The sequence below is a fragment of the Neomonachus schauinslandi genome, chromosome 15, assembly GCF_002201575.2.
Source record: "Neomonachus schauinslandi chromosome 15, ASM220157v2, whole genome shotgun sequence".
In the NCBI taxonomy this organism is placed as follows: domain Eukaryota; kingdom Metazoa; phylum Chordata; class Mammalia; order Carnivora; family Phocidae; genus Neomonachus; species Neomonachus schauinslandi.
In genome coordinates this window covers 49,031,398-49,055,968 of record NC_058417.1, presented here as the reverse complement: position 1 = coordinate 49,055,968, position 24,571 = coordinate 49,031,398, and the positions used below count along the sequence as shown (strand labels likewise).

General features: G+C 34.5%; 1 protein-coding gene across 1 annotated transcript in view; it reads left to right on the top strand.

Moving 5' to 3' along the window:
* The window catches only part of ABCA5 (ATP binding cassette subfamily A member 5), an 81,595-nt gene that overhangs the window by 40,406 nt on the left and 16,618 nt on the right, over nt 1–24,571 (top strand). Inside the window, exons 12-26 of the mRNA XM_044921733.1 lie at nt 2,210–2,320; nt 3,560–3,735; nt 4,493–4,612; nt 5,509–5,647; nt 6,631–6,721; nt 6,902–7,041; nt 7,930–8,049; nt 12,035–12,236; nt 14,512–14,681; nt 16,977–17,104; nt 17,515–17,652; nt 18,942–19,055; nt 22,166–22,336; nt 23,319–23,432; nt 23,825–23,959. Coding sequence (XP_044777668.1) covers nt 2,210–2,320; nt 3,560–3,735; nt 4,493–4,612; nt 5,509–5,647; nt 6,631–6,721; nt 6,902–7,041; nt 7,930–8,049; nt 12,035–12,236; nt 14,512–14,681; nt 16,977–17,104; nt 17,515–17,652; nt 18,942–19,055; nt 22,166–22,336; nt 23,319–23,432; nt 23,825–23,959 — 2,069 coding nt within the window. The remainder of the gene's footprint in view (nt 1–2,209; nt 2,321–3,559; nt 3,736–4,492; nt 4,613–5,508; nt 5,648–6,630; nt 6,722–6,901; nt 7,042–7,929; nt 8,050–12,034; nt 12,237–14,511; nt 14,682–16,976; nt 17,105–17,514; nt 17,653–18,941; nt 19,056–22,165; nt 22,337–23,318; nt 23,433–23,824; nt 23,960–24,571) is intronic.

Below are 24,571 nucleotides of genomic sequence, written 5' to 3'. Positions count from 1 at the left end.
GCACATACATAATTGGCTAATAGGCTAGTTGGTCTAGTGGACTGTAGGTGGGATAATTTGCCTTTTTTTATATGGTCTCTCATCCTTCAATAGGCTAGTTGAACTGGAAGCAATGATTTTTTATTGTGCCATTTCTCATTTTTCCCCTGTTGTTTTCTTAGCTATGTATGCCTTTTTTTAGAAATTACTCTTGATATTATGACATACATTCTTAACTTCTATAAATTAGTGCTTTACTAATTAATAGTATTTGTAGAATAGCAAAGCAAGAAAAGGAAGTCCGGGATCTTACTTTTATCCTTACTTATCCCTTTTATCCCTATTCCAATTTATATGCTGTTGTTTTCATGTATTTTAATTCTACGTACATTTTAAACCAGAGATAATGTTACTAGCGTTGTTTTTATATTTACCTATATATTTACCACATCATTTATCTTTGTTACTTCCTGCATTTCTGATCTTCTATCTAGGATAATTTTCCTTGTGCATGACAAAGATGTTTTTACTGTTTCCTTTAATGCAGGTCTAACAATGATACATTTTCTCAGTTTTTGTTTGCAAATATCTTTCTTTCACCTTTAGTTTTGAAGGGTATTTCTCTGAATATATAATTTTAGTTTGATGGTTATTCTTTTTCAGCACTTTAAAATGTAATCTGTTGTCTTCTTGTTTCCATTGTTTGAGCTGCAGAGACAGCTGTTAGTTTTATCATTTCTCTGTTATTGGTATATACGTTTACCCTGGCTGTTTTTAAAGATCTTTTTTTTGGTTTTCAGCAGTTTTACTACCACCTGCCTTGTTGGTGTTTGTTTGTTTTACATTTATTCTACTTTGGGTATATAAGTGCTTCTTGAATCTCTGGCTTGATGTCTTTCTTCTGTTTAAAAATATTCTCAGCCATTTCTTTTCCAGTATTGCTTTTGTCCTATTTTTTCTCTCCCTTTAGGTTTATTATCACAGGTTTATGACTTTTCATTTTATCCCAGTTGTCTTTTATTCTCTCTACTGAATTTTTTATTGTTTTGTCTCTCTGCTTTAGTTTAGATATTTGCTTATGATGTTTCTTGTCATTTACTAATTTTCTGTAGTTCGGCCTAACCTGATTAAACTATGTATGGAAATATTTTTCACTTACCCTTTCCAGTTTTTGTCTTGCCACTTGGTTCTTTTATGTGCATTTTAGTGCTTTGTGAGCATTCTCTTGAGAGCATGATAGAATGGTTGTTTTAGAATCTTATGGTGTCAGTATCTAAATCTCCTCTAGGTCTGTTTCTGTCACCTGTCTTTTCTCTTGGGTTTTGATCTTCTCTTGCTGTTTCCTGCCCGGTTGGTTTTGATTGAGTGTGTATTGCATATGAAAATTGTAGCGATTATTTGATGCTCTGGATGATGTGATCTTCCTCCAGAGAGGATTTATTTTTGCTTCTGGCCTGAAGCTCTAGGGATAACTCAGAATCCCAGGTCACCTTCATCAAATCAGGGTCTACAATGATTCAAAGCTGGGTTTTCAGATCCCTATCTTTTGTCCTTTAATCATTGACATGTCCATCTAGTGATATTTCTTCATTTTATGTTTTACTTATTTATTTATTTTTTTTAGAGGAGAGAGAGAGTGAGAAGGGGGGGGAGGTGCAGAGGGAGAGAGAGAATCTCAAGCAGGTTCCCCTCTGAGTATAGAGCCCGACTCGGGGCTATATCCCACGACCCTGAGACCATGACCTGAGCTGAAATCAAGAGTCAGATGCCCAACCAACTGAGCCACCCAGGTTCCCCATGTTTCTTTTATTTAAATTGAATTTCTAAGGCATTTAGTCTTCCATTTCTATGCTATTGGTTAATTTCTAGATTTTTACCAATGTTTAACCTTGTTAATACCCTTGGAAACAAATTTTTGTTTGTTTTAATTATCTTAGAAAGTCCCAAAAGTGGGTTCACAGAACCCCTCCCCAATGTTTTGTATATTCTTAAATTCTGTTAATATAACAAAAAATAAGTTTATTTTTACTACTTGTTGCCCATAGCACTGACTGTAACAAGGAATTTTTATCCTATAATATTAAGTATTATGCTGTTAAATACACTAATAACTTTAAATCTATCATTGAATTTACTGATTTATTTAAAGATTATTCAAGTATTAGTTATCATTTTGCATAGCTCAACAGAAATAAAAATCACATTTGAGTCATCTTCTTTTCTGAATTAGATTTGTCATTTGACATATATGAGGGTCAGATTACTGCATTACTTGGCCACAGTGGAACAGGAAAGAGTACATTGATGAATATTCTTTGTGGACTATGCCCGCCTTCTGATGGTGAGAGTTTTCTGACTTAAAAAATCTCTTACTTTGGTTTATTAGTATTATTAACCAAGGTATCATAAAATAATTATTTATCCTTGATTTATATTTATATAAATATATATCATTTATTATTTATCCTTGATTCATCCAAACATGTACTGATTGATTTTTTTTCAATGATTTGAGACCAACCTCAGTGTCTGTAAATGTGTTTTATTATTTTTTTTATTATACACGTTTGTTTTTCAATAGAAAATAAAAATGATTCAATCATGTTTAATAAAGTAAAAAGGATCTGATTTTGTTACTTATTTTATCAGATATTTGTGTGTATTTTCATTTTCAAGAAAAGATAAATCAGTAATTAATTGGAAATTAAATGAGACCTATAGATATTTTAGATTGTAGGTACAGATTTCTAAATATGCAACAACAGTTCAAAAGGAAAGAATGATAAATATCAACACCATCTCCTAAAGTAGAATTGTAAGAGCAATACCTTAAACATATAATTGTTGTATGTGATTGCCGTGTACATGAGAATTTAATATGGCAGCTCCATATTTCCACAATGACCTCATAGAGTGGCAGTACAATAAATATTTTAAGAAAGGCTGAATTTCCATGTATTGAATCTGCATTTCTTAAAATGTAGTTTAACTTCTGAAATTAGTTTTGTTGCTTATCCCTAATTGTGTCACTTTTTAATGATAGTGGTAATATATTTAATAGGAATTTATGATTTTTATTATAATTCTTCTTACATTATCACATTGATTTAATAGTTCTTAAATTTAAGTAGGATATATTTGTATTTAGTTTATAGAAGAGAAAAGCTGGAATTCAGATTGATTTTCTCAAGACCACACATCTAGTTAGGGGAAATTTTTTAGTTTCTTTCTTCTTTCCACTATTGAATGATGCCTGGAAATGAAGGAAAATTGCTACTAAAATATAAGTGTAAATAATGTACCAGTACACAGTTATTTTTAGTGTTAAGCTCGGATTCCTTCCTCTTTCCACTATGTAATATCACCTGAAAATGAAGGAAAATGAGGTTGGAAATAAGGTGGAAGCAGATCACCAATAGTATGGAAATGAGGGTTTGTTGTATCTTCCAAGTTTATATTAACTCATACTTTATATATTTACTACATACAGGTAACTAAATGATTAGTGTACATTAAGGCATATATACTTTTTAATATTTAATATAGTTAATATAAATTTAAATATATATTTTGCTTTTAGGATTTGCATCTATATATGGACACAGAGTCTCAGAAATAGACGAAATGTTTGAAGCAAGAAAAATGATTGGCATTTGTCCACAGTTAGATATACACTTTGATGTTTTGACAGTAGAAGAAAACTTAACCATTTTGGCTTCAATCAAAGGAATACCAGCCAATAATGTAATACAAGAAGTATGTCATTCATATAGAAATTTTTACTTTATTCCCTATAAATTACTAACCTTTTGTAATAACTTGTAAAAAAAAATGCATGAAAAGCTAAATAAAAACCTGTTCTGGGTCAGTAAACAAATTTATTACAAAGAATTGGATGGAATTTGGAGTAAATATTTTAGCACATATAAAATAGTCCTTGTTTCATCTGGAGGATACTAGCCTCTCAATATAGGTTTTTCTTTTCTTCCTTTCCTTTCCTTTCCTTTCACATCTGCCTCCTTTCCTCTATCACACGCACACACACACACACGCACATACACACACATAGAGCTTTCTAACTGATCCCTTCACCAGTACCCAGGAAGTCACAAAAGTAAAACAGACCTATCAATCAGGAATCTTTTTATCTGTTATTTCAAAATTACATATGAATACATGTCAAAATTAAAGTCTGTACTAAAAGAACATTTTTTTTTTTTTTAAAGATTTTATTTATTTATTTGACAGAGACACAGCGAGAGAGGGAACACAAGCAGGGGGAGTGGGAGAGGGAGAAGCAGGCTTCCCGCCGAGCAGGGAGCCCGATGCGGGACTCGATCCTGGGACTCCAGGATCATGACCTGAGCCGAAGGCAGACGCTTAACGACTGAGCCACCCAGGCGCCCCCTAAAAGAACATTTTTTAAGTTGATATTAAAATCAAAACACTTAAAAATTAACATTGATAATTATGTAAATCGTATAATTTAAAAAATAACGTTCTCACTTTACAGGTACAGAAGGTTTTACTGGATTTAGACATGCAGGCTATCAAAGATAATCAAGCTAAAAAGTTAAGTGGTGGTCAAAAAAGAAAACTGTCTTTAGGAATTGCTGTTCTTGGGAATCCAAAGGTAAATAAATATTAATGTATTATGCACAAATATAATCTATTGTATGTTTACATGCAATAATACGTTATGTAAAGTTTCAGTATGCATAAAATGCTGTACATTATTATGGATGTGATTATAGTAAAAAGGTTTGAAACTCCAGTCATAAAGATAAAACATTTACGATAGTGGTTACTTCTAGGAAGGGGAATGGAAAGGATGGATTTTAGTTATATTTGCAATGTTTTATTTCTTTAAAAAAAGATCTGCAGAAAATATGGCCTAAAAAATGGCATTTGTTGCATTTCACTGGTGGCTTTAACAGTATTGTTCTAATTCTCTCTTTAGTTTTCTATATGTTTGTAATAGTTCAGAATAAAATTTAAAAAGAACAAAACCAAAGGAATAGTTCAGTTTTTCACTGTTCTACTGATTTTATTTTGTATGTGTCTGTTCTGTGCTCTTCTTTGTCCTGTAAAACAGAACCATCTGTTAAAGTGCTTTGCATAGGGCTAGAAAGCTATAGCCTGAGCCCTCTTGGTCCCCGCCATCCTGCTCCATTTCTCCTTGCTACTGTGGCTTGGAATGACTCTGGGTTCTGGCTTTATGTTAAGTTATCTTTCTTTCAACCCCCATCAATATTTTATTTTTTAGTTTACGTATCTGATTGTTATTACACTTATGTCATATATGTTACTGATATTAGTCTTTTAAAATTGAAACAAGGAAAATATTCACTTGCCAAACTGATAGTTTAAAAAATTTATGCTAGCTCATATATGAGTGAAAAACTCAGATCTAATAAACTTCTTGTTGGAAATAATAATTTGAAATGGGAAATTTTCCCATGTCCGTAAATTTTATGTATTTTAGTTTTTCTGAGGATTCTCTGCCATTCCCTGCTCTTTTTCACACAGATACTATTGCTAGATGAACCAACAGCTGGAATGGACCCCTGTTCTCGTCATATTGTTTGGAATCTTCTGAAATATGGAAAATCTAATCGAGTAACAGTGTTTAGTACTCATTTCATGGATGAAGCTGACATTCTTGCTGGTGAGATTTTTACTTTATTTTTGAAGGATAAGGTCATGGGGCCAAATAGGAGATGGATAGAGATACTAAATCCTAAGGAATAAAGAAGGTGTGTGATCTTCACAGCTGTGTGTTTTAAACTGTTTAAAAATTACATATTTTTGTGTTTGGGAGTCCTGCAGACCATCTCAGATTGAGTAATTTGCCAGGAGAACTAACAGGACTTGACATATAGTTATACTTACGAGTTCTTACCACAGACTGAAAGGATACAAAGCAAAATCAGCAAAATGAAAAGGCATATGGGACATGGAGGAAACCAGACATGAGCTTCCAAAAATCCTCTCCCAGTGGAGTCACGCAGAATATGCTTAATTTCTCTAGAAAGGAGTTGTTAACAACCTATGTGAAATGTTGTCTACCAGGAAAGCTCATTAGAGACTCTGCGCCCAAGATTTTTAATGGGTGCTGGTCATAGAGGCACCTGCTGACTGCCATGTACCAAAATTCCACTCTCCCAGAAGGAAGCCGGTGTTCATCTACATTGTAGATTCATTTTTTCAGTAGTATCTTTGTTTAAAAAATAAGTATTTAGAAAACCCAACAAACTGACTTTTTTGTTGTTGTTGCTTTTTGTTGTTTTTACATTTGATTATAAAGGAAATTGTGAACACGCTTGCAATAGTGAGCCTTTTAGGAAGAGTCTGAGTCGGAACAGTATTAGGGAAGTAGACTCCGGAATCGGAACTGTGTGGGTACAATATCTGGCTTTGTCACTTAAAGCTATGTAAAACTTGGGCAAATGATATGTTTTCTCATTGCCTCAGTGTTCTCATTTAAAAACCAGGAAGTGATAATCTGGTTTCTTTCTAATAAGGTTGTGAATATTTAATGATGATATTGGTGTCTTATATGGGAGAAATATAAATGCCAACTGACTTAAAAAATTGAAATGCAAATGCTGTTACTAACTTAAAAATTGAAATGCAAATTTCTGTTTGCAGATAGGAAAGCAGTCATATCACAAGGAATGTTGAAATGTGTTGGTTCTTCAATTTTTCTCAAAAGTAAATGGGGGATTGGCTACCGCCTAAGGTATCATTTATTCTTGATTGACTTTATTCTTTATAGTATTCTTGATCTGCTGTTACTATATTCCAGATTTGCCATAATGTGCTTTGGCCAATTTTTATGGCACTAACTTTACTTCAAGCATTCAGAATTTACTTTTGGTTGTTTATTATTAAAAAAATTATGACTTTTGTTTTTCTCTAGCATGTACATAGACAGATATTGTGCCACTGAAGCTCTTTCTTCCCTGGTTAAACAACATATACCTGGAGCTACCTTACTACAACAGAATGACCAACAGCTTGTGTATAGCTTGCCTTTAAAGGACATGGACAAATTTGCCGGTATTACTTCCAGTTTCCTGATTGTTGAACCAGGATCTTGCATTGGGAATAGGTTTTCTTGGTTTACTTTATTATATATTTTTCTGTGTAATATTTACATGTTTCCAGGTGGCTTTACTTTACTTTTACATTTCTACTTTACTTTTGAAAATCAGAAACTACAAGCTAACGTGGGCTTTTTTTCTTTCTGTTTTTTACAAACACTATGCAGGAAACTGTAACTAATATGTTAAGTAAATGTATTTGCTTTGTTGTCAAGAAAGATTGCTCCATTTGCTCGGCGGCCTCCTGGGAATATGTAATTATATACACACAATTGTTTGTGTTCTCAAGTTCTTTTCCAATTTCATGATTCCATAACGAAGGACATAATAATATGGTAAACCCTTGAATTATTTTAATTGTGACATTATTTTTCTGCTTTCTAATGAGGAACTCATACTCAGTCTCCATATCTGTTTAGGGATCTCTTAATAATCAAAAGGATATTATCGATGCAGATATGTTGTGCAGAATTCCTGTAACATTTATGTCATTTAACAGATTTCTATATTAATTTAATTGATTTTTTCCTAGGGAAAAAAATCCTTAATTAACTGGAATGAACTACATAAGCCGACTTTAATGTGCCCTGCCTATCATTCTGTCTGTAAAATATTTCTTAGGTTTAATTTATAATATGATAAATATCCACTAGATATATCTTTATAAGCAAACATTCTTGGGGTCCTTACAATTTTTAGGAATGTTAATGGGGTTCTGAGACCAAAATGTTTGAGAACTACTGTGCTAGCAGAGTAAATTTAGTCCTATCCCATTTAAAAGAGTATTTTAGAATAATTCATGATGATATGCTTAACTACACAACATTCTTTTTTTTTCCTTTAGGTTTATTTTCTGCTCTAGACACGCATTCAAATTTGGGTGTAATTTCTTACGGTGTTTCAATGACGACTTTGGAAGATGTGTTCTTAAAGCTAGAAGTTGAAGCAGAAATTGACCAAGCAGGTAAAAACAAAACTAATAAAAAATTTTAGGCAATGAACCAGAGAGATGGTAAATGAGATGAATAATTAAATAAACGTGAAACATGTTTTTAGAGGAAGAAAGGGTAGATAGAAACAGGTAAATAAGTAACTGAGGTATTTACTGATAGCACTAGGACTGTGAAGGAAATAATGGGGTGGTCTTGGGAGGCATGTAACTTAGATTGTATCTTCAGGGAGGATTGTGTTGAGATGATAAACTAAGAGTTGGATGGCAAGAAAAATCTAAATATGTGAGGATTTTATTGCAAAGCTTTTTAGATAAAGGGAACTGCTGCAAACTTTTTTTTTTTAAAGATTTTATTTATTTATTTGACAGAGAGAGAGCGCATGCACAAGCAGGGGGAGTGGCAGGCAGAGGGGGAGGGAGAAGGAGGCTCCCCACTGAGTAGGGAGCCCGATGTGGGGCTCGATCCCAGGACCCTCAGATCATGACCTGAGCCAAAGGCAGATGCTTAACCGACTGAGCCACCCAGGTGCCCCTGCAAACTGTTAATTAAGGAATGAGTTGGATGTGTTTGATGATAAAGAAAAGGCCACCGTGGATAGAGTTTAGAGAGCCAAAGAGAGATTAGAGGGGAGGGCCAGGGGCCAGATCGTGTTTAGTCTTTGAATATCTGGAAAAGAATTTGGTTTGTTTTCTTAGTGCAGTGTGAAGCTACTGAGAGTTCTAAAGCAAAGGAGTAACATGATCTGATTTTCATGTTTAAAAAATGCATTCTGGGGGTGCCTGGGTGGCCCAGTTGGTTAAGCGTCCGACTCTTGATTACAGCTCAGGTCATGATCTCAGGGTTGTAAGATTGAGTCCCACATCTGGCTCTGCACTGGATATGGATCCTGCTTAAGATTCTCTCTCTCCTCTTCCTTTGCCCCTCTCCCCTCCCTAAAAAAGTAAATAAATAATAATAGAAAAGTTAAAAATGCATTCTGATTGTTAAATGATGAGTAGATTGTAAAGGAAGTGTGGAAGCAGGAGGACTGTTAGGAAACTATCACACTTAATCTCGTCTTGAGCGAGGGTGGTTGAGAAAATAGGGAAACAGAATAGACGGGTTATATTCATGGTACTGGTGATGTCTTGCTGATGGATTGTCAGGTGTTGGGGAAAGGGAGGAATCAAGAATAATTCTTAAGCTTTTTGCTTGAGAACTGGGAATGGAATTGCCATTTCCTGAGAGTGGGGGAGGAGCAAGTTTGTGGAAAGGAGGAATCCCGGCACAAATTTTGGGTATATTGTTTGAGACGCTTATTGGACATCCAAGTGGAGGTGTACAGTGGGCAGTTGGATTAACACATTTGGAGCTGAGTGAAGATGTTAGGGCTGAAGATTTAAATTCTGGAGTTACCCACAGATAGATGGTGCCATGGGTTTGGATGAAATAACTCAGGGAGAGAGTACAGATAAAGAGTGGACAGGCAAACCCTGAGGTTGAGTGGTGAAGGGCCAGAAAGGGCCGACTGAGAAGGACCTATCATTGCATTTTCTCTCTTCACAAAAGGAGATGAAAAAGCCCAGACAAAATAGTGTTTTAGGAAAGAGGAAGTGATCACTTATTTGCTGATTGCTGTGAAGAGTAAGATAAGAACAGAAAAGATGGTTTTGGTAAACAGGGAAAGACAGTGAGGGCTTTGGTAGTGTGGAAGTCAGTGGTGACCTTGAAAGTAACCTGGTAAAGGTCAAAGCTGGTTCTGTGAAGTTTAAGGTGAGAATGTGAGTTGAGTTCTTATGATTGAAAGTTAGCAAGATGGTGGTGGTGGGTCAGGAGGGTGAAGGAAACAGGATGTTTCTCTCAAACATGGAGAAAGGACAAAGTCAGGTTTATTGTGAGCACGTGATATCAGACTGTAGTCAGAGAAAGTTCACATAAAAGTTTTAGATCTCACATATTTGGAGAGAGAACAAGATACCAAATTTGGACATGTGTCCAGTTTGATGAAATTGAGTAGAGATAAAGGTGTGGAAATAGAAGAAATAGAGGAAGGTAGAGGTGAGGATGTAGAACGCATTATTGGTGAGTATGTTTGTAATACTTTGGGTGATGGAAGAGAATTAGATGGAGAAGATGCTTATTATCTGTGATGCTAAATATTTTGAGGTATAGGAAGTAGTCTGTAGAGTTGGGAAGGGGGATAAAGATGAGAAGGCTATGTGCAGTGTAGGTGTTACTGGCTTTATTTTATATACCTTTAAGTCCACCGTGCAGAATAAATGTACCTCTAACATCGGCTTGCTTTCAGTTTGGCTGATTTTAATTGTTTTATTTCTCAAAGGTTAAAAATATCAAATTCTGTAGAAGGTAAATTGGTGCTCACTGAATACCGTGATTGTGATATATAATATTTTAGCCCCCATTTTTAGTTTGATTTAGTCCATTTTATCAGGGGAAGAGAGGGTTTAGATTGGTTCATCTTACTAAGTCATTCATCTAAACTGTTGAGTTGCAAAGGTCCCAAGATAACCAGGCTGTGGTTCATTATTTTATGCATTATTCCATTCCACTCTTAAAGTTTTTAATGTTTACTCATTTTTTAAATTTAACGTAAGTCAAGGAAGTCCTTCTTTGTGGCTCTCCTCATACTGAAACCAATTTTCATCTCTTCAGTATTTTTCATTTTTTAAAAATTGAATCACTGGGGCACCTGGGTGGCTCAGTCATTAAGTGTCTGCCTTTGGCTCAGGTCATGATCCCAGGGTCCTGGGATCGAGACCCACGTCGGGCTCCCTGCTCAAGAGGGAAGCCTGCTTCTCCCTCTCCCACTCCCCCTGCTGTGTTCCCTCTCTTGCTGTCTCTATCAAATAAATGAAAATCTTTATAAAAAATTAAAAAATAAAAATTGAATCACTTATAAAAATATCCTTTTTCCGGGAGCGCCTGGGTGGCTCAGTTGGTTAAGCGACTGCCTTCGGCTCAGGTCATGATCCTGGAGTCCCTGGATCGAGTCCCGCATCGGGCTCCCTGCTCGGCAGGGAGTCTGCTTCTCCCTCTGACCCTCCCCCCTCTCATGTGCTCTCTCTCATTCTCTCTCAAATAAATAAATAAAATCTTTAAAAAATATATATATCCTTTTTCCTATTCTCATTGATTAATTTTTTCTGTGTTTGGTCTCATGGTATAAATCACATAGTGTGGGGGCACCTGGGTGGCTCAGTCAGTTACTCGTCGTCGAGCCCCGCATTGGGCTCCCTGCTCAGCGGGGAGTTTGCTTCTCCCTCTCCCTGTCCTCCCCACTAGTGCTCTCTCTTTCTGTCAAATAAATAAATAAAATCTTTTAAAAAAATCATATAGTATGTCTCTTTTGTGTCTGATTTCTTTAACCTAATATAAGTTTGTAAGGTTTAAACTACTGTAGTTGTATAGTAGTTTATTGAGTTTCATTGTTTTAGACTATTTTATTGAGAGAGTATTTCACAACTTATGCATTCACCTGTTGGTAGACATTTGGGTTCTTCCCAGTTTATAGCTATTCTTGACAGGTAGCTAGCTAAGAATATTCTTGTATATGTGTTTTGGTGGACCTATGTATGTATCTTTGTTGCTAGTGGAGAATTTCTGGGTCATAAGATATGCATGTGTTCAGTTTTTTTTTTTTTTCTTAAGATTTTATTTATTCATTTGAGACACAGAGATAGAGCACGAGCAGGGGGAGAGACAGGCAGAGGGAGAGGGAGAAGAAGGCTCTCCTCTGAGCCAGGAACCTGATGTGGGGCTCTGTCCCAGGACCCTGGGATCATGACCCGAGCCAAAGGCAGATGCTCAACTGACTGAGCCACCCAGGCGCCTGCATGTGTTCAGTTTTAATAATATTGCCAAAGTATATGAGAGTTCTGTTTGTCCTACATCACCACCAGATGTGTGCTTCTTTAAAATTTACATGCCTCAGAAAGATTTTCATTCTTTTAAGGAATATCCCATAATTTTCTGTCTTTGTTTTGTTTTGGCAAATAGATTATAGTATATTTTCTCAGCAGCCACCAGAGGAAGAAATGGATTCAAAATCTTTTGATGAAATGGAGCAGAGCTTACTTATTCTTTCTGAAACCAAGGCTTCCCTTGTGAGCACCATGAGCCTTTGGAAACAGCAGGTGTATACAATAGCAAAGTTTCATTTGCTTACCTTGAAACGGGAAAGTAAATCAGTAAGATCAGTGTAAGTATGATCACTTTCCTGCCTGATGAGTTGTTTTTTTTAAGGCTACAAATTCAGTTTGTCATCTTAATTTTTTAAATGTAGACATATGTAAATCTATGTAGTTTTGAAAGATTAAGACTATAACTTCACGTCCGAGAAAAGAACTATGCATTTAGCGATTTCTTTGAATACCACTAGAGCTTTCACTCTTTTTTTAAACTAGCATTTTTTGGTCTCATCTAACTGAGGCACTGTTGTAATATTCTTTAATTGTGTAATTTTTGAATTATTATTACTATTTAAATTTTATTTTGCTATTTTACACAATGTATTGTGTATGTATTACTATTATGTATAACTGCTTTTTGTAAACAGCAGGAAGAGTAAGTTTTATCTCTGTATCAGATAAAGAAACAGAAATATAAAGAAGGCTTTATAGCTTATAGAACTGGGATCAAAATGATAGCTTTTCAACTTTGCTTTACCTCTCTCAGGTTCCCAATGCATGCTAGACTTTCAGTTACTGGGACATAACATTAAATATTTTCATGTAACACACACTGATCTTGTTAGATCCAAAATGGCAGTAGAAATAAAATTTAATAAGCAAGAATATTGTTATGTGCTTGATATATGCTGAATTCATTTGCTTTTTTTGCCCTAGTTTATTCAGTATCAAAGAAATGTCAGCCAAGTGTCTCAAATATTCCAGTCTCAACATTACTAAAAGAAAAATATTTATTTAAATCAGCATGTTTCAGTTTTTTTAATTGAACACTACTCTCCTAAAATACTCCCTGAAAAACAATAAAAGTCTTAGTTCAGACTGCCATAACAAAGTAACATAGACTTGGATTGCTTAAACAACAGAAATTTATTTTATCATGGTTTTAGAGAGTGGAAATCAGATTAGGGTACAAAATTGGTCCTGAGGGCACCCTTCTTGGCTTGCAGAGATGGGCCATTATCTTGCTGTGTGCTCATATGACTTTCTTTGTTGACACGCAGGGGACAGAGAGCAAGCTGTCTGATCTCTTAGAAGGGCACTAATCCTATCTCAAGGGCCCTATGCCCATGACCTCATCTAATCCTGATTACCTCCCAAAGGCCTTCTTCCTAATACCATCACACTAGGGGTTAGGGCTTCAGTGTATGAATTTAGGGGGAAGGTGACACAAATATTCAAGTCCTAACAAAAGTATTCCAAATATGCATTTGACCATCTGTGCATTTATTACTGTATCTTATATTTCCTGTCTTAAAGAGTTGTTTATTAACATATGAAAACACATGAGAGGTTCTATGGTAAAGAAATTAATTCAGTTTTGTTAAATCTAGGGTTTCCAAATACTGTTTAATCATGAATTTTTTAATGTAAAACACCTATTAACTGATTATGGAACTAGGGTTTAATGCAGTATGCTTTTGGAAATGCTGATTCAGGTATACTTAAACAATTTATAAGAATGATTTTTTTTTTAATTAGACGGTTTCTGAAAATTATAAAATGCTAAACTGAAATAATCTAAGCTCTCTCTACCCACTTGCTATGACACCTATCACATAAAATATAGCAGATATTTTATAGGATAAGACAGAAGGATACCTACCTTCCAGATAGAAGGGCATTTTGAATAGGTAATAGAATTATGTACTTGACCAACAGCAAATAATGATCCTTATAACTGGCTGTAGTATATCTTGCTTTGCCTCTCTCTAGAGGAACAATGGAGTGTAGAGGAACAAGGGAAATTAATATGGTGTGGATGACATTTCAAAGATATCAGTCATTCAAAGTTTCACTGTGTTTAAAAACAAAACAAAGGTTCCCTGTATTTTTGTTTCCTTCTCTATATCTAAAATATTTTTGTATTATATCTTTTCTAAAACATAGGAGAGTAAATAGTTAAGATGTAGGGCAGGATATACAGTAGTTCCCTCAGGACAATAGACGTGTAAATGTGGCATAATGTCTGGTTCTTAAAAAACTATAAGCACAAGTTTATAGACCCCATAAAAGTTTGAGGATGACTCTGATCTTAGTTTCATAACTTTTAATTTTGTCATTGAATACTGGCTTTCTGTCCAATATTGTCATGAGATCATTTTGGAGAGTAGAAATTCTGTTCCCAAGTACTGTTTCCTTAAGGTCTTTCTTTTCTTTTCTCTCTCTCTCTGTCTCTGTCTGTCTCTTTTTTTTTATGTGTACTTTTAATTGTTATTTGAAGGAGAATTTTTAAAAATAGATTTACATATTAATGTGTCCTGTGTTGTTTTATTTTTTTCCTTTCAGGTTGCTTCTGCTTTTAATTTTTTTCGCAGTTCAGATTTTTATGTTTTTGGTGCATCGCTCTTTTAAAAATGCTGTGGTTCCCATCAAACTTGTTCCAGACTTATATTTGCTAAAACCTGGAGATAAACCTCATAAATACAAAACAAGTCTGCTTCTTCAAAATTCTACTGGTGAGAGTGTGTGAAGGTCTGTGAATGTGTGTTGGTTGGGGCATAGGGTGTGGGATATAGGTCAGAGGTTGGGATTTTAGAAATAGCTGTAAGGTAAAGGCATGGTCTGTCCATGCAGATCTAAGTTTTAAAAAACTCCTTACTGATGCTGAATAATATATTACAGATATGAAATTTTGGTTAAGTGTAGATTACATTTTTTAAAACTAACCTTGTCCTGTTTATGATAGTAAGATTTCCTTTTTTAATGGTAGCAGCATATTCTCAGAGTAGTGTGTTTCATATTAAAGTTTATGGCAAGCTAAATAAACTTCAGAAGTTGAAACATCTTTAGAAAGAGTTACAGTATGTAATATTTATGCAGTTAGATATCTAAATTTTTCAAGCACTGAAAAATTAGAATTAAGAAAAATTGCATTAGATGTAAATATAATCAAATACATTAAATTGGTAATGAATATTTTTGAATTTGCTGTTGATTATTCTTAATTACATTGTTGTCAGATATGAAAAAAAATTAAGAACCGTGGTATTGAGCTAGGCTAGAACAAGTTTAAAAAAAAACAAAAAACCTGACATTGGATTCTGCTTTTCAAAATAATTAAACCTAATACAAAATTTCATTCATATATGAACAGTTGTTCCTACAAAATCTCTCATCTGCATAGATAGAGTCCCAAGGTTCTTCAAGAGTAAATCAAGGTTAGCTAACTCTGGCAAATTTACAGCAAAACAGAGGCAACTTTATTTGCTTATCTTGCTGAAATAGGTTAGAAAATTGCATTTAATATAATCATTTATATACCTCACAAACTCTTTGGGGTTTAATATTTTCCAACACTTACCTATATTCTAGTATCTTTCCTTTTTGATTCACTCTTAACCTGAAGAGCTTTGACCAGTGTTAGATAATAATCATAGTTAGGGATGATTATAAATTACTCTTAAAATCATCACTTTTAAAATGTGACTCTCAGTTTATTATATAATCTTTATTCTTTTGGAGAAAGAATGTATTTCGTGACAGAAAACTACTCTTGAATAGAAAATGTGATGTTTTATAATTTATTTCTTTCATTAGAATTTTTGTTTTGATTTTAATACACATTTCATATTGGTAAAATATAGTGCTGCATAGAGCCTTATACTCATATAGTGGCACTTTTTGTGTGTTTGGGAAATTGTATATGTATCTCAAATCATTTTGTTTTGAGCTCACTCTCACTGATCTGTAGAAATACTAGTATTTTCAAAGTTGTCCCTTTTGTTATTTTTTTAGTATTTCTAGAATTGCTCACATATGTACACTATATCTTCCTAGGCCTTTTTGGTCCTAAATAAAGCCATGTTTCCTTTGGAAACTACTGGCCTCTGTGTATCTATATTAGATTGTATCTGATCCTCCTTGCAAAGCTTTTTGTGTCACAGGTGATACAGTTCCTTCAGTTACAATGTAGCACTCTTCTCAAGAGTACAGAGCCACTGTGGCAAACTAGAGAAGAGAGATCATTTGAGATACCAGGTAAGGAGTAAATGTAAGATACTAAGTAAGAAAGCACCAGTGAAAGCACTAAAAGCACCATTCTCTCTGACACTCAAGTTTGGTGCTGAGTCTGATCCACCCGCCATACTATTTTTAATTACTGATAGTGGTTTCCTTTGCTTGGTTTTGATTTCTCTCCAAGTCACATTTGTCCTTTCTGGCTTTTGTGAAGATGGAGAGCAGTTTCCATTCCTCAGACTTGTTGGTGTAGATTTAAACCTCAGACAGGATTCACAATCTTTCCCTTGGCTCTAGGCAATTTAAAGAATGTAGATGGAGACCTGATTATGTGTTTTAATATTTTAAGGCAATTGACATTTATAAAATTTGTCTGTTCAGAGCACACACAAATCCTCTAAGGAGTGATGTTACCTGACTCCTCACCCCGCCTGGTTCTACCTTTCTGAGCCTAGCAGGTTCTCTTATTACATAAAACTGCCAGATTTTTATTCTCACAATTTAGCCAAATTTCATGTGAGTATTATAGGTAAACTTTCAATGTAATAATAGTAGCAGCAGCGGGAGCTGAAATCTGTACAATTACTGTGCCGGTTCTGTTTTTAAAGCCTGTGTATGTATTGACTTGGATTTGAATCCAGGCTGACGGCCTCCAGAGCTAGTGTTCTTAATCATGTCTTATCTAACGAAGATAACCTGTTTTTAAAAAAAAGCTCTTTCCAATGTTATGAGAAGTCTGTGTCTGTTTCTTATTTAAACTGATTCTTTATTATTTGCTTATTTTCTCTTACCAGACTCCGATATCAGCGATCTTACTAGCTTTTTCACAAACCGGAGCATAATGGTGACAGTGTTTAATGACAGTGACTATGTGTCTGCTGCCCCCCACAGTGCGGCTTTAAATGTGATGTATTCGGAAAAGGTAAGAGTAAAATATGTGAGTGAAGACCTATTTGAAAGTTATAGGACATTAAGGTATTTTCTCTAAAATCAGTCGTTTGCTGATTTGACGTCAGTAGTTGGAAATGAGAATTTACTTTTGGACATAGCTAGCTGTGTTTATCATGTGTTTTATGACCTGGTGGGTGAACAATATACAAAATTGTAAAAAATTTAATTTAATCTTTGTGTTATATTTCTGTTTAAAATACCAAAATATTTATAGACTCCAAACCAGGTTATCTTTATCCATCTATCTTTATCTGTTGAATATTATTTCTGTAATTTGTTGAATCAACTTGTAGTTAGTGAGGATTCTCTTAGTCTGTGAGACTGTATGAGTCTGTATTTATATATGGTATGTAATAACACTCTCTTTTTTTTAAATCGTAGGACTATGTTTTTACAGCTGTTTTCAACAGTACTATGGTTTGTTCTTTACCTGTATTGATGAATATTATCAGTAATTATTATCTTTATCATTTAAACGTGACCGAAAGCATCCAGGTCTGGAATACCCCATTCTTTCAAGTAAGCAAACTTTAAAAAGTGTGTGTGTGTGTGTGTGTGTGTAATAAAAGCCAGGCACTACTACAAAGGAAATCTGTAGATGTTTATCATGTGACAGTTCTTAGTCTTACTAAAGCTTGACTTGGGGATGCTTTACATCTGGGTTTAGGAGTGCCCAGTATTAGTTTGCTTCAGGGTCAAGGAAGTTCTGTCTTGGTACCAATACTTTTTTAAAGCATAAGTATTTTTTGTATTAATCAGACAAGAAAAATTAAGATAACTTAAAAATGAGTATTGTTCATCTAAAATCTCTTACTGGGGTAGCGGAATAAACTTGAGAAGTTGCTCATACAGTCATTTTTCCTCTAGATAGGACTATTGGGTTATAAATGTGAAAATTAACTCTTCAGGAAAATAGTCAACATTTTTCTCTCACCCTTATGTTTTATTTTTCACATGTTGAAAAATAAATGGGCACTTATCTTTCTGTAATAGCATTTTTTACTTTCCATTGCTATACTTTTTTAACAGTTTTATTGAGATACACTTCATACACTATTAACTCATTTCAATCCAATGATTTTTATTATGTTCATAGAGTTCTGCATCCATCACTACATCAGTTCTAGATTTCATTATCTCTCCCACCCTCCAGAAGACCCTTGTACCTGTTGAGGGCAGGGGTAATACAGTGCAATGGGTAGTTTGTATTTGGGGCACCAGCTGTTTACTTTAGTTGTCTGGAAAAGTTTCCTTCCCTACTTGGGTCTTTGGGGCAGCAAGGGACCATTGAGGCCTGTGGGAGTTATAGCCCCCACTGCTGGGGAGAAGAAACTCCTGTTTCCATAGGAGGCTGAGCTTGTTCCCAAGTACAGCTTTTTCAAAAGGAAGAGGGCCCCCAAGATCCCAAATGGCTCATAGTCCCAGCAACCAATGAGTGCATCAGAAATCATTCTGTCTGTTCATTGCATAGGACTACTGGTGGACATGTTAACTGCTTTTTCATGTACATTATTATTTTTAGTTAAATGGTAAAGCTTAATTTAAATGCCCTATTATTCTGTGTTGTAGATAAGAAAATGGAAATACGATGACTTGCTCAGGATTATGTAGCTACTTACTAAGTGGCAGAGTTGGTCCTGTAACTCACAGCCTGTTAACTCTGCCACCTGTTTTTTCATATAGACTATGCCTAGGATAGATATCCTAATGTGTTTCTTCAGAGGTTTTGATAGTCTTTTATTTAGAAAGTACTAAGATGATATAAAGTGATTCTCAGTTTCATTTCTTACTCTGTGATTGTCTTTCAGGAAATTACAGACATCGTTTTCAAAATTGAGCTGTATTTTCAAGCGGCTCTACTGGGAATCATTGTTACTGCAATGCCACCTTACTTTGCCATGGAAAATGCAGAGAATCATAAGGTAATGATTGAGTTAAAATTACAGGTAAAGTATGTTAATAAGTCTCATACAGAACAATAACCTGCTCTGCATGAGTGCAAGACTTATATTTTAGGAGTAAGTAAATGGAGAATAAGCATATTTAATATAGTAATAGTAATAACTATCATTTATTAGTTGAGTCCCTGTCACGCTTCAAAAGTTACATCCTTTAATCCTTACAAGATTGCGATATAAGTTTTATGTTACCGACTTTATTTATAGGTCAGGAAGTGGGGATGGGAGTGGTATTATCATGTGCCCATGTTGTCTCATCTCATTTGAGATGTTCTTATGTTCTTAACAGGTACACTAACCTGCCTCTGCCCCTTAACCTTTAATGGAATGTGTTGAATGTACAAGGTACTTAATTTTTGCTAAATGAAAAAAATAGGTAGATAATGATTGTGATCACCAGAGCCTAGGAAAAATTGCTATGTATACCGAGGTTATTCAGTATCTTTTTACTTTCTTTTCTGCTCCTTTCTCTTCTGTCCTCAGGCACATGGTGTCTTGTACGGTCTCTTGGCTGTTCAAAGCCTTCCACCCTTCTACCCTGCTGACATTGTCCCTCTCTTACTCCTGTAATCAAAATTCTCATTTTCCACATGTCTTCTTAGCTCAGTGGAAGCAGAGTTGTCTAAATTAATTTACCCAGTGTGACAAATAATGAAGTCTCAGAGCAGACAATTACATATTTTAGTAATTTTCTTTAGTGGAAAAGTAATACATGAGTCTCAGGAGATATTTTAAAAATATATTCATTTTTTTTCTGTTATATATATTCATTGTTCTAATTTAGAAAATGTAGGAAAGGGGCACCTGGGTGGCTCAGTCAATTAAGCATCTGCCTTCAACTCAGTTCATGATCCCAGGGTCCTGGGATCGAGCCCCGAGTGGCGCTCCCTGCTCAGCGGGGAGTCTGCTTCTCCCTCTCCCTCAGCCCCTCCCCACCCCCGCTTGTGCGCTTGCTCTCTCTCTCTCAAATAAATAAATAAAATCTTTAAAAAAAAATGTAGGAAAGTTGGGGTGCCTGGGTGGCTCAGTCATTAAGCGTCTGCCTTTGGCTCAGGTTATGGTCCCAAGGTCCTGGGATCAAGCCCCACGTCGGGCTACCTGCTCAGCGGGAAGCCTCCTTCTCCCTCTCTCACTCCCCCTGCTTGTGTTCCCTCTCTTGCTGTGTCTCTCTCTGGCAAATAAATAAAATCTTTAAAAAAAAAGTAGGAAAGCGTAAGAAAATTAAAAAATACCCATAACACCACCACTGACATATAAAACTTACTAGACAATTGCATTTTTCTCTTTTGTTTCAACTTAAATGTTTTTTAACTCAAATTTTTATTTAGAGATAATTGTAGATTCATATCAGGTGTTAAATAATACAGTGAGATCCTCTGTATCCTACTCACTTCACCTCAGTAATATCTTGTAAAACTGTGGTATAATAGTAAAATCCTGGGATATTGACATTGATACGGTCAAGATAGAGAACAGTGGCTTCACCACAGAGATCCCTCCTGTTGCCCTTTTCAAGCCCACACACCCACCCCCTCCCTGACCTCTGGCAACCACTAATCTATTCTCTATTTCTGTAATTTTGATATTTCGAGAATGTATATATGGAATCATAACGTATTTTTGGGAGGGATTAGATGTTTTCACTTAGGATAATTCCCTGGAGATTCATTCAATTGGTTTATATGTATCAGTAGTCCATTCTTTTTATTGCTGGGTAGTATTCCATGGTGTGGATCTGGATTGTTTCCAGTTCTTGACTATTATGAATAAAGCTGCTATGAACATTTGTGTACAGGTTTTTTTTTTAATTTTTTATTATGTTATGTTAATCCCCATACATTACATCATTAGTTTTTGATGTAGTGTTCCATGATTTATTATTTGCATATAATACCCAGTGCTCCATGCAGAACGTGCCCTCTTTAATACCCATCACCGGGCTAACCCATCCTCCCACCCCCCTCCCCTCTAGAACCCTCAGTTTGTTTTTCAGAGTCCACCGTCTCTTATGGTTCGGTTTTTGTGTGAACGTAAGTTTTCATTTCTCTGGGATAAATGCCCAAGAGTACCATTGCTGTGTCATATGGTGATTCCGTGTTTAGTTTTAAAAGAAATAGTCAAACAGTTTTCCAGAGTGGATAGTCTGTTTTATGTTCCCACCAGCATTATATGAATGACAAAAGCATGGATGATCCAGAATAACTCTATTTGATTGGGTTTATGTTTTCTTATATTGTTTATATTTTTGTTCTTATAATTCACTGAACACGAAAGTTGTCCATTTTTTATCACTTCTCTTCTTCTTAACTAATCTTTATATTCCATATTTCTGTTATCTCTATGGCTAGCTCTTTCTTATATTTAATTATTAGGAGTATAGATGCCAAAAATCAACTGAGTAAATTTGTTAGGTATTTGGATTTATAAAAGATTTTTAAAATTTCAAATTATAATGAGAGGATGAGGGGGGAAAACTCAGCTCCTTTAAGTTTACTGTTTGTATACATGAAAATGCTAATTACTTGTAGTAATAACAACTTACGTTTTTGTACTACACAGGAGGATTATAAAAGGCTAAAAATGAATTATCAGTACAGAGTTTCACACTTCAGCTGGAAGCCTTATGTAAATCCCAAAGACACTTGGCAGTTTATTAGTGTTTTCATGAAAGGTTAATTTTTAAAAATGAGAATCTGTTTTCTGTTTAGACGTATCTTTCATCTACTTCCAGAGTTGTAAAAGCAGCATTGTTTTGGCTGCTTTTTGTTTGCACAGCTATAACTCCCATGACACCTTTTGCTTTATTTTAGTTTTGTGTTTCTTAATTCTACTGTATTCTGATTCTGAAAAATTTTGTCAAAATTGTTACATCTCAGAACTGAGCCAAATTAAAGACTATATGGAATTTATATTTAATTGTAGGAGGGTTTTTATTACCTAGAGACCTGGAATGTGACCTGTATTGTTTTGTTGATGTAAAATGAAGAGTTCCACAATAATTTGCTAGAGTTTTTTGTGTGTAAAGTGTTTACAATTATAACCAGTTTTCCCTCCTCCCTCTTTTTGTTTTGTAGATCAAAGCTTATACCCAACTTAAACTTTCAGGGCTTTTGCCATCTGCATATTGGATTGGACAAGCTATTGTTGATATCCCCTTATTTTTTCTTGTTCTTATTTTGATGCTAGGAAGTTTATTTGCATTTCATTATGGATTATATTTTTATGCTATAAAGTTCCTTTCTGTGGTAAGTTAACATTACTTGCACTCATGCTATTTATAAATGAAATGTTATTTTAAAAAACTAAGTATTTATAAACATGACAAGTGGTTCATCAAGTAATTTGAATATTAATTTTTTTATAGAAAGTAGAACCAGTATCTTTTAATTATTGTATATGATACTGATAATGCAATTTATATTACTGTAAGTGGTTTTTTAAGAAACAACAACTAGCTATCATTATGAAATAATTCCTTGAGACTGAGGTGGTCTTTTCTGTAGACTGCATATTTGTATGTAATCAGGAATAATTAAACAGTCCTTCCTTATATCTTCCTTGTCTCTATGTCTGAAAATAATTTCACAAAGAAGCGCTTTTATTCCATAATTTAAAATATCACTTAAAATACTAAGGAAGAGTATGGCTTACATTCGTGTTCACATGTATATGACTGATACTAGACCCTTCATGTGAATGATTTATATTAGGAAAAAGGGAAAATAGAACTAGGTGAGGTTGGGGTTACTGAAAGTAATTTTATCATTTTGCCAGAGATAATACTGACTTTATATATTAATTTCTGCTTTATAAATTAATAAATGTTTTTCTTAAATATTTACCAAATACATTGAATGCTGTATATTGAAATGGTAGCTAATAGTTGATTGAGAAGGATAAAGTTGTAACCAGCTAGTATACTTGTTTTTATAACATGATTAGAGACAGCTTTTCAACTGGCATAAAAAAGAACTACAGATAGTGTTCAGTGTAAATTACTTATTCAGGATTGTGTTAACAAGTAGTTAAAAGTATGAGTTTTACTGATTTAGGAAGAATGTGCATGGTAATTCCTCAAGTAACTACAATTTCAGTTTTTGGAGTGATTGAGCAATAAAATTTGAAGAATAATCATTCCTTAATATTTTGATACAACTGGTGTTTTATATCATATATACTGCTAGCTATTCATATTTTTACATAAAAATACACATTTCTGTTTTACAGGTTTTTTGCCTTATTGGTTATGTTCCATCAGTCATTCTGTTTACCTATGTTACCTCCTTCACTTTTAAAAAAATTTTGAATACCAAAGAGTTTTGGTCATTTATCTATTCTGTGGTAAGTCATGTTTTGTATTATTTCACCCCAGCTTTTCATAGTAGCTTACTTGAAAGTCATGAACTCTTTCAAGATTATGTTCAAAATGTTATTGTGTCTTTTCTAAGTACAGAACTTAGGTTGATGGCAGGCAGCATTTTTTTATGTGTATATTTGTCTTCTGCATCATCCATTCCACAAAGGGATGGTACTGAAGGCATTTAAGAATTACATGGCAAGGATGCCAGTGGCAAAACAGCTGGGCCTGGTGCTTCCCCGCTAAGTATCATCTGTGGTTCCATGTTTCATTAGAGGATTGAAAACGTAATAAATGCCGAGGCACAAACTTACAAGTGAGTTTGTATGAAATTGCTAAATATTTTTTTACTTGTTTTCTCATTTTTTTCCTTTAGACAGCGTTGGTTTGCATTGCAATCACTGAAATAACGTTCTTTATGGGATACACAGTTACAGCTGTTCTTCATTATACCTTTTCCATAGTCATTCCAATCTATCCACTTCTAGGTTGTCTGATTTGTTTCATAAAGGTAGGTCTGTTATGTGTTTTAATATTTGTAAAGCATAAATACTGTCTAATCTTTGAGATCTTAGTTCTTTTTTTTTTTTAAAGATTTTATTTATTTGAGAGAGAGAGAGAGCAAGAGAAAGAGCACGAGCAGCAGTTTAAGATTACTGTGAAATCTTTTCATGCATGTCTTTAAGCCGTAAAATCTCAAAGGAGGAGTATGTCCGTTACCTGTTCTTTGATTCCCAAAAGTATGTACAGAAATTCCAAGTATGATCTGACTTCAGTCAGTATCTGTTTTGGGGGAGTTTTTCAGGGATTAAATAATGTATTGTGCTATAAAGGGATGAGAGAAAATAAAGTGTAAGAGACTTTTTTCCAAAGAAAATATAAAATGTTAGTTTAATTAAGCCTGGATAATTGAAAAAATTTGCATGTGATTAGAAAAAAATTAAATGATGAATTTTTGATTTAGAATGATTACTGACTTAATTCTACACACCGACCCTCCCCTCCCCCCCACTTTCTTTTTTGCTTCGGTTTAATATGTTTAATTTATATATCCCCAGATAGAAATATTTTGGTGTGGGGAAGATCTTAATCTAAGTAGAAATCATAGCTATTAATATTAATA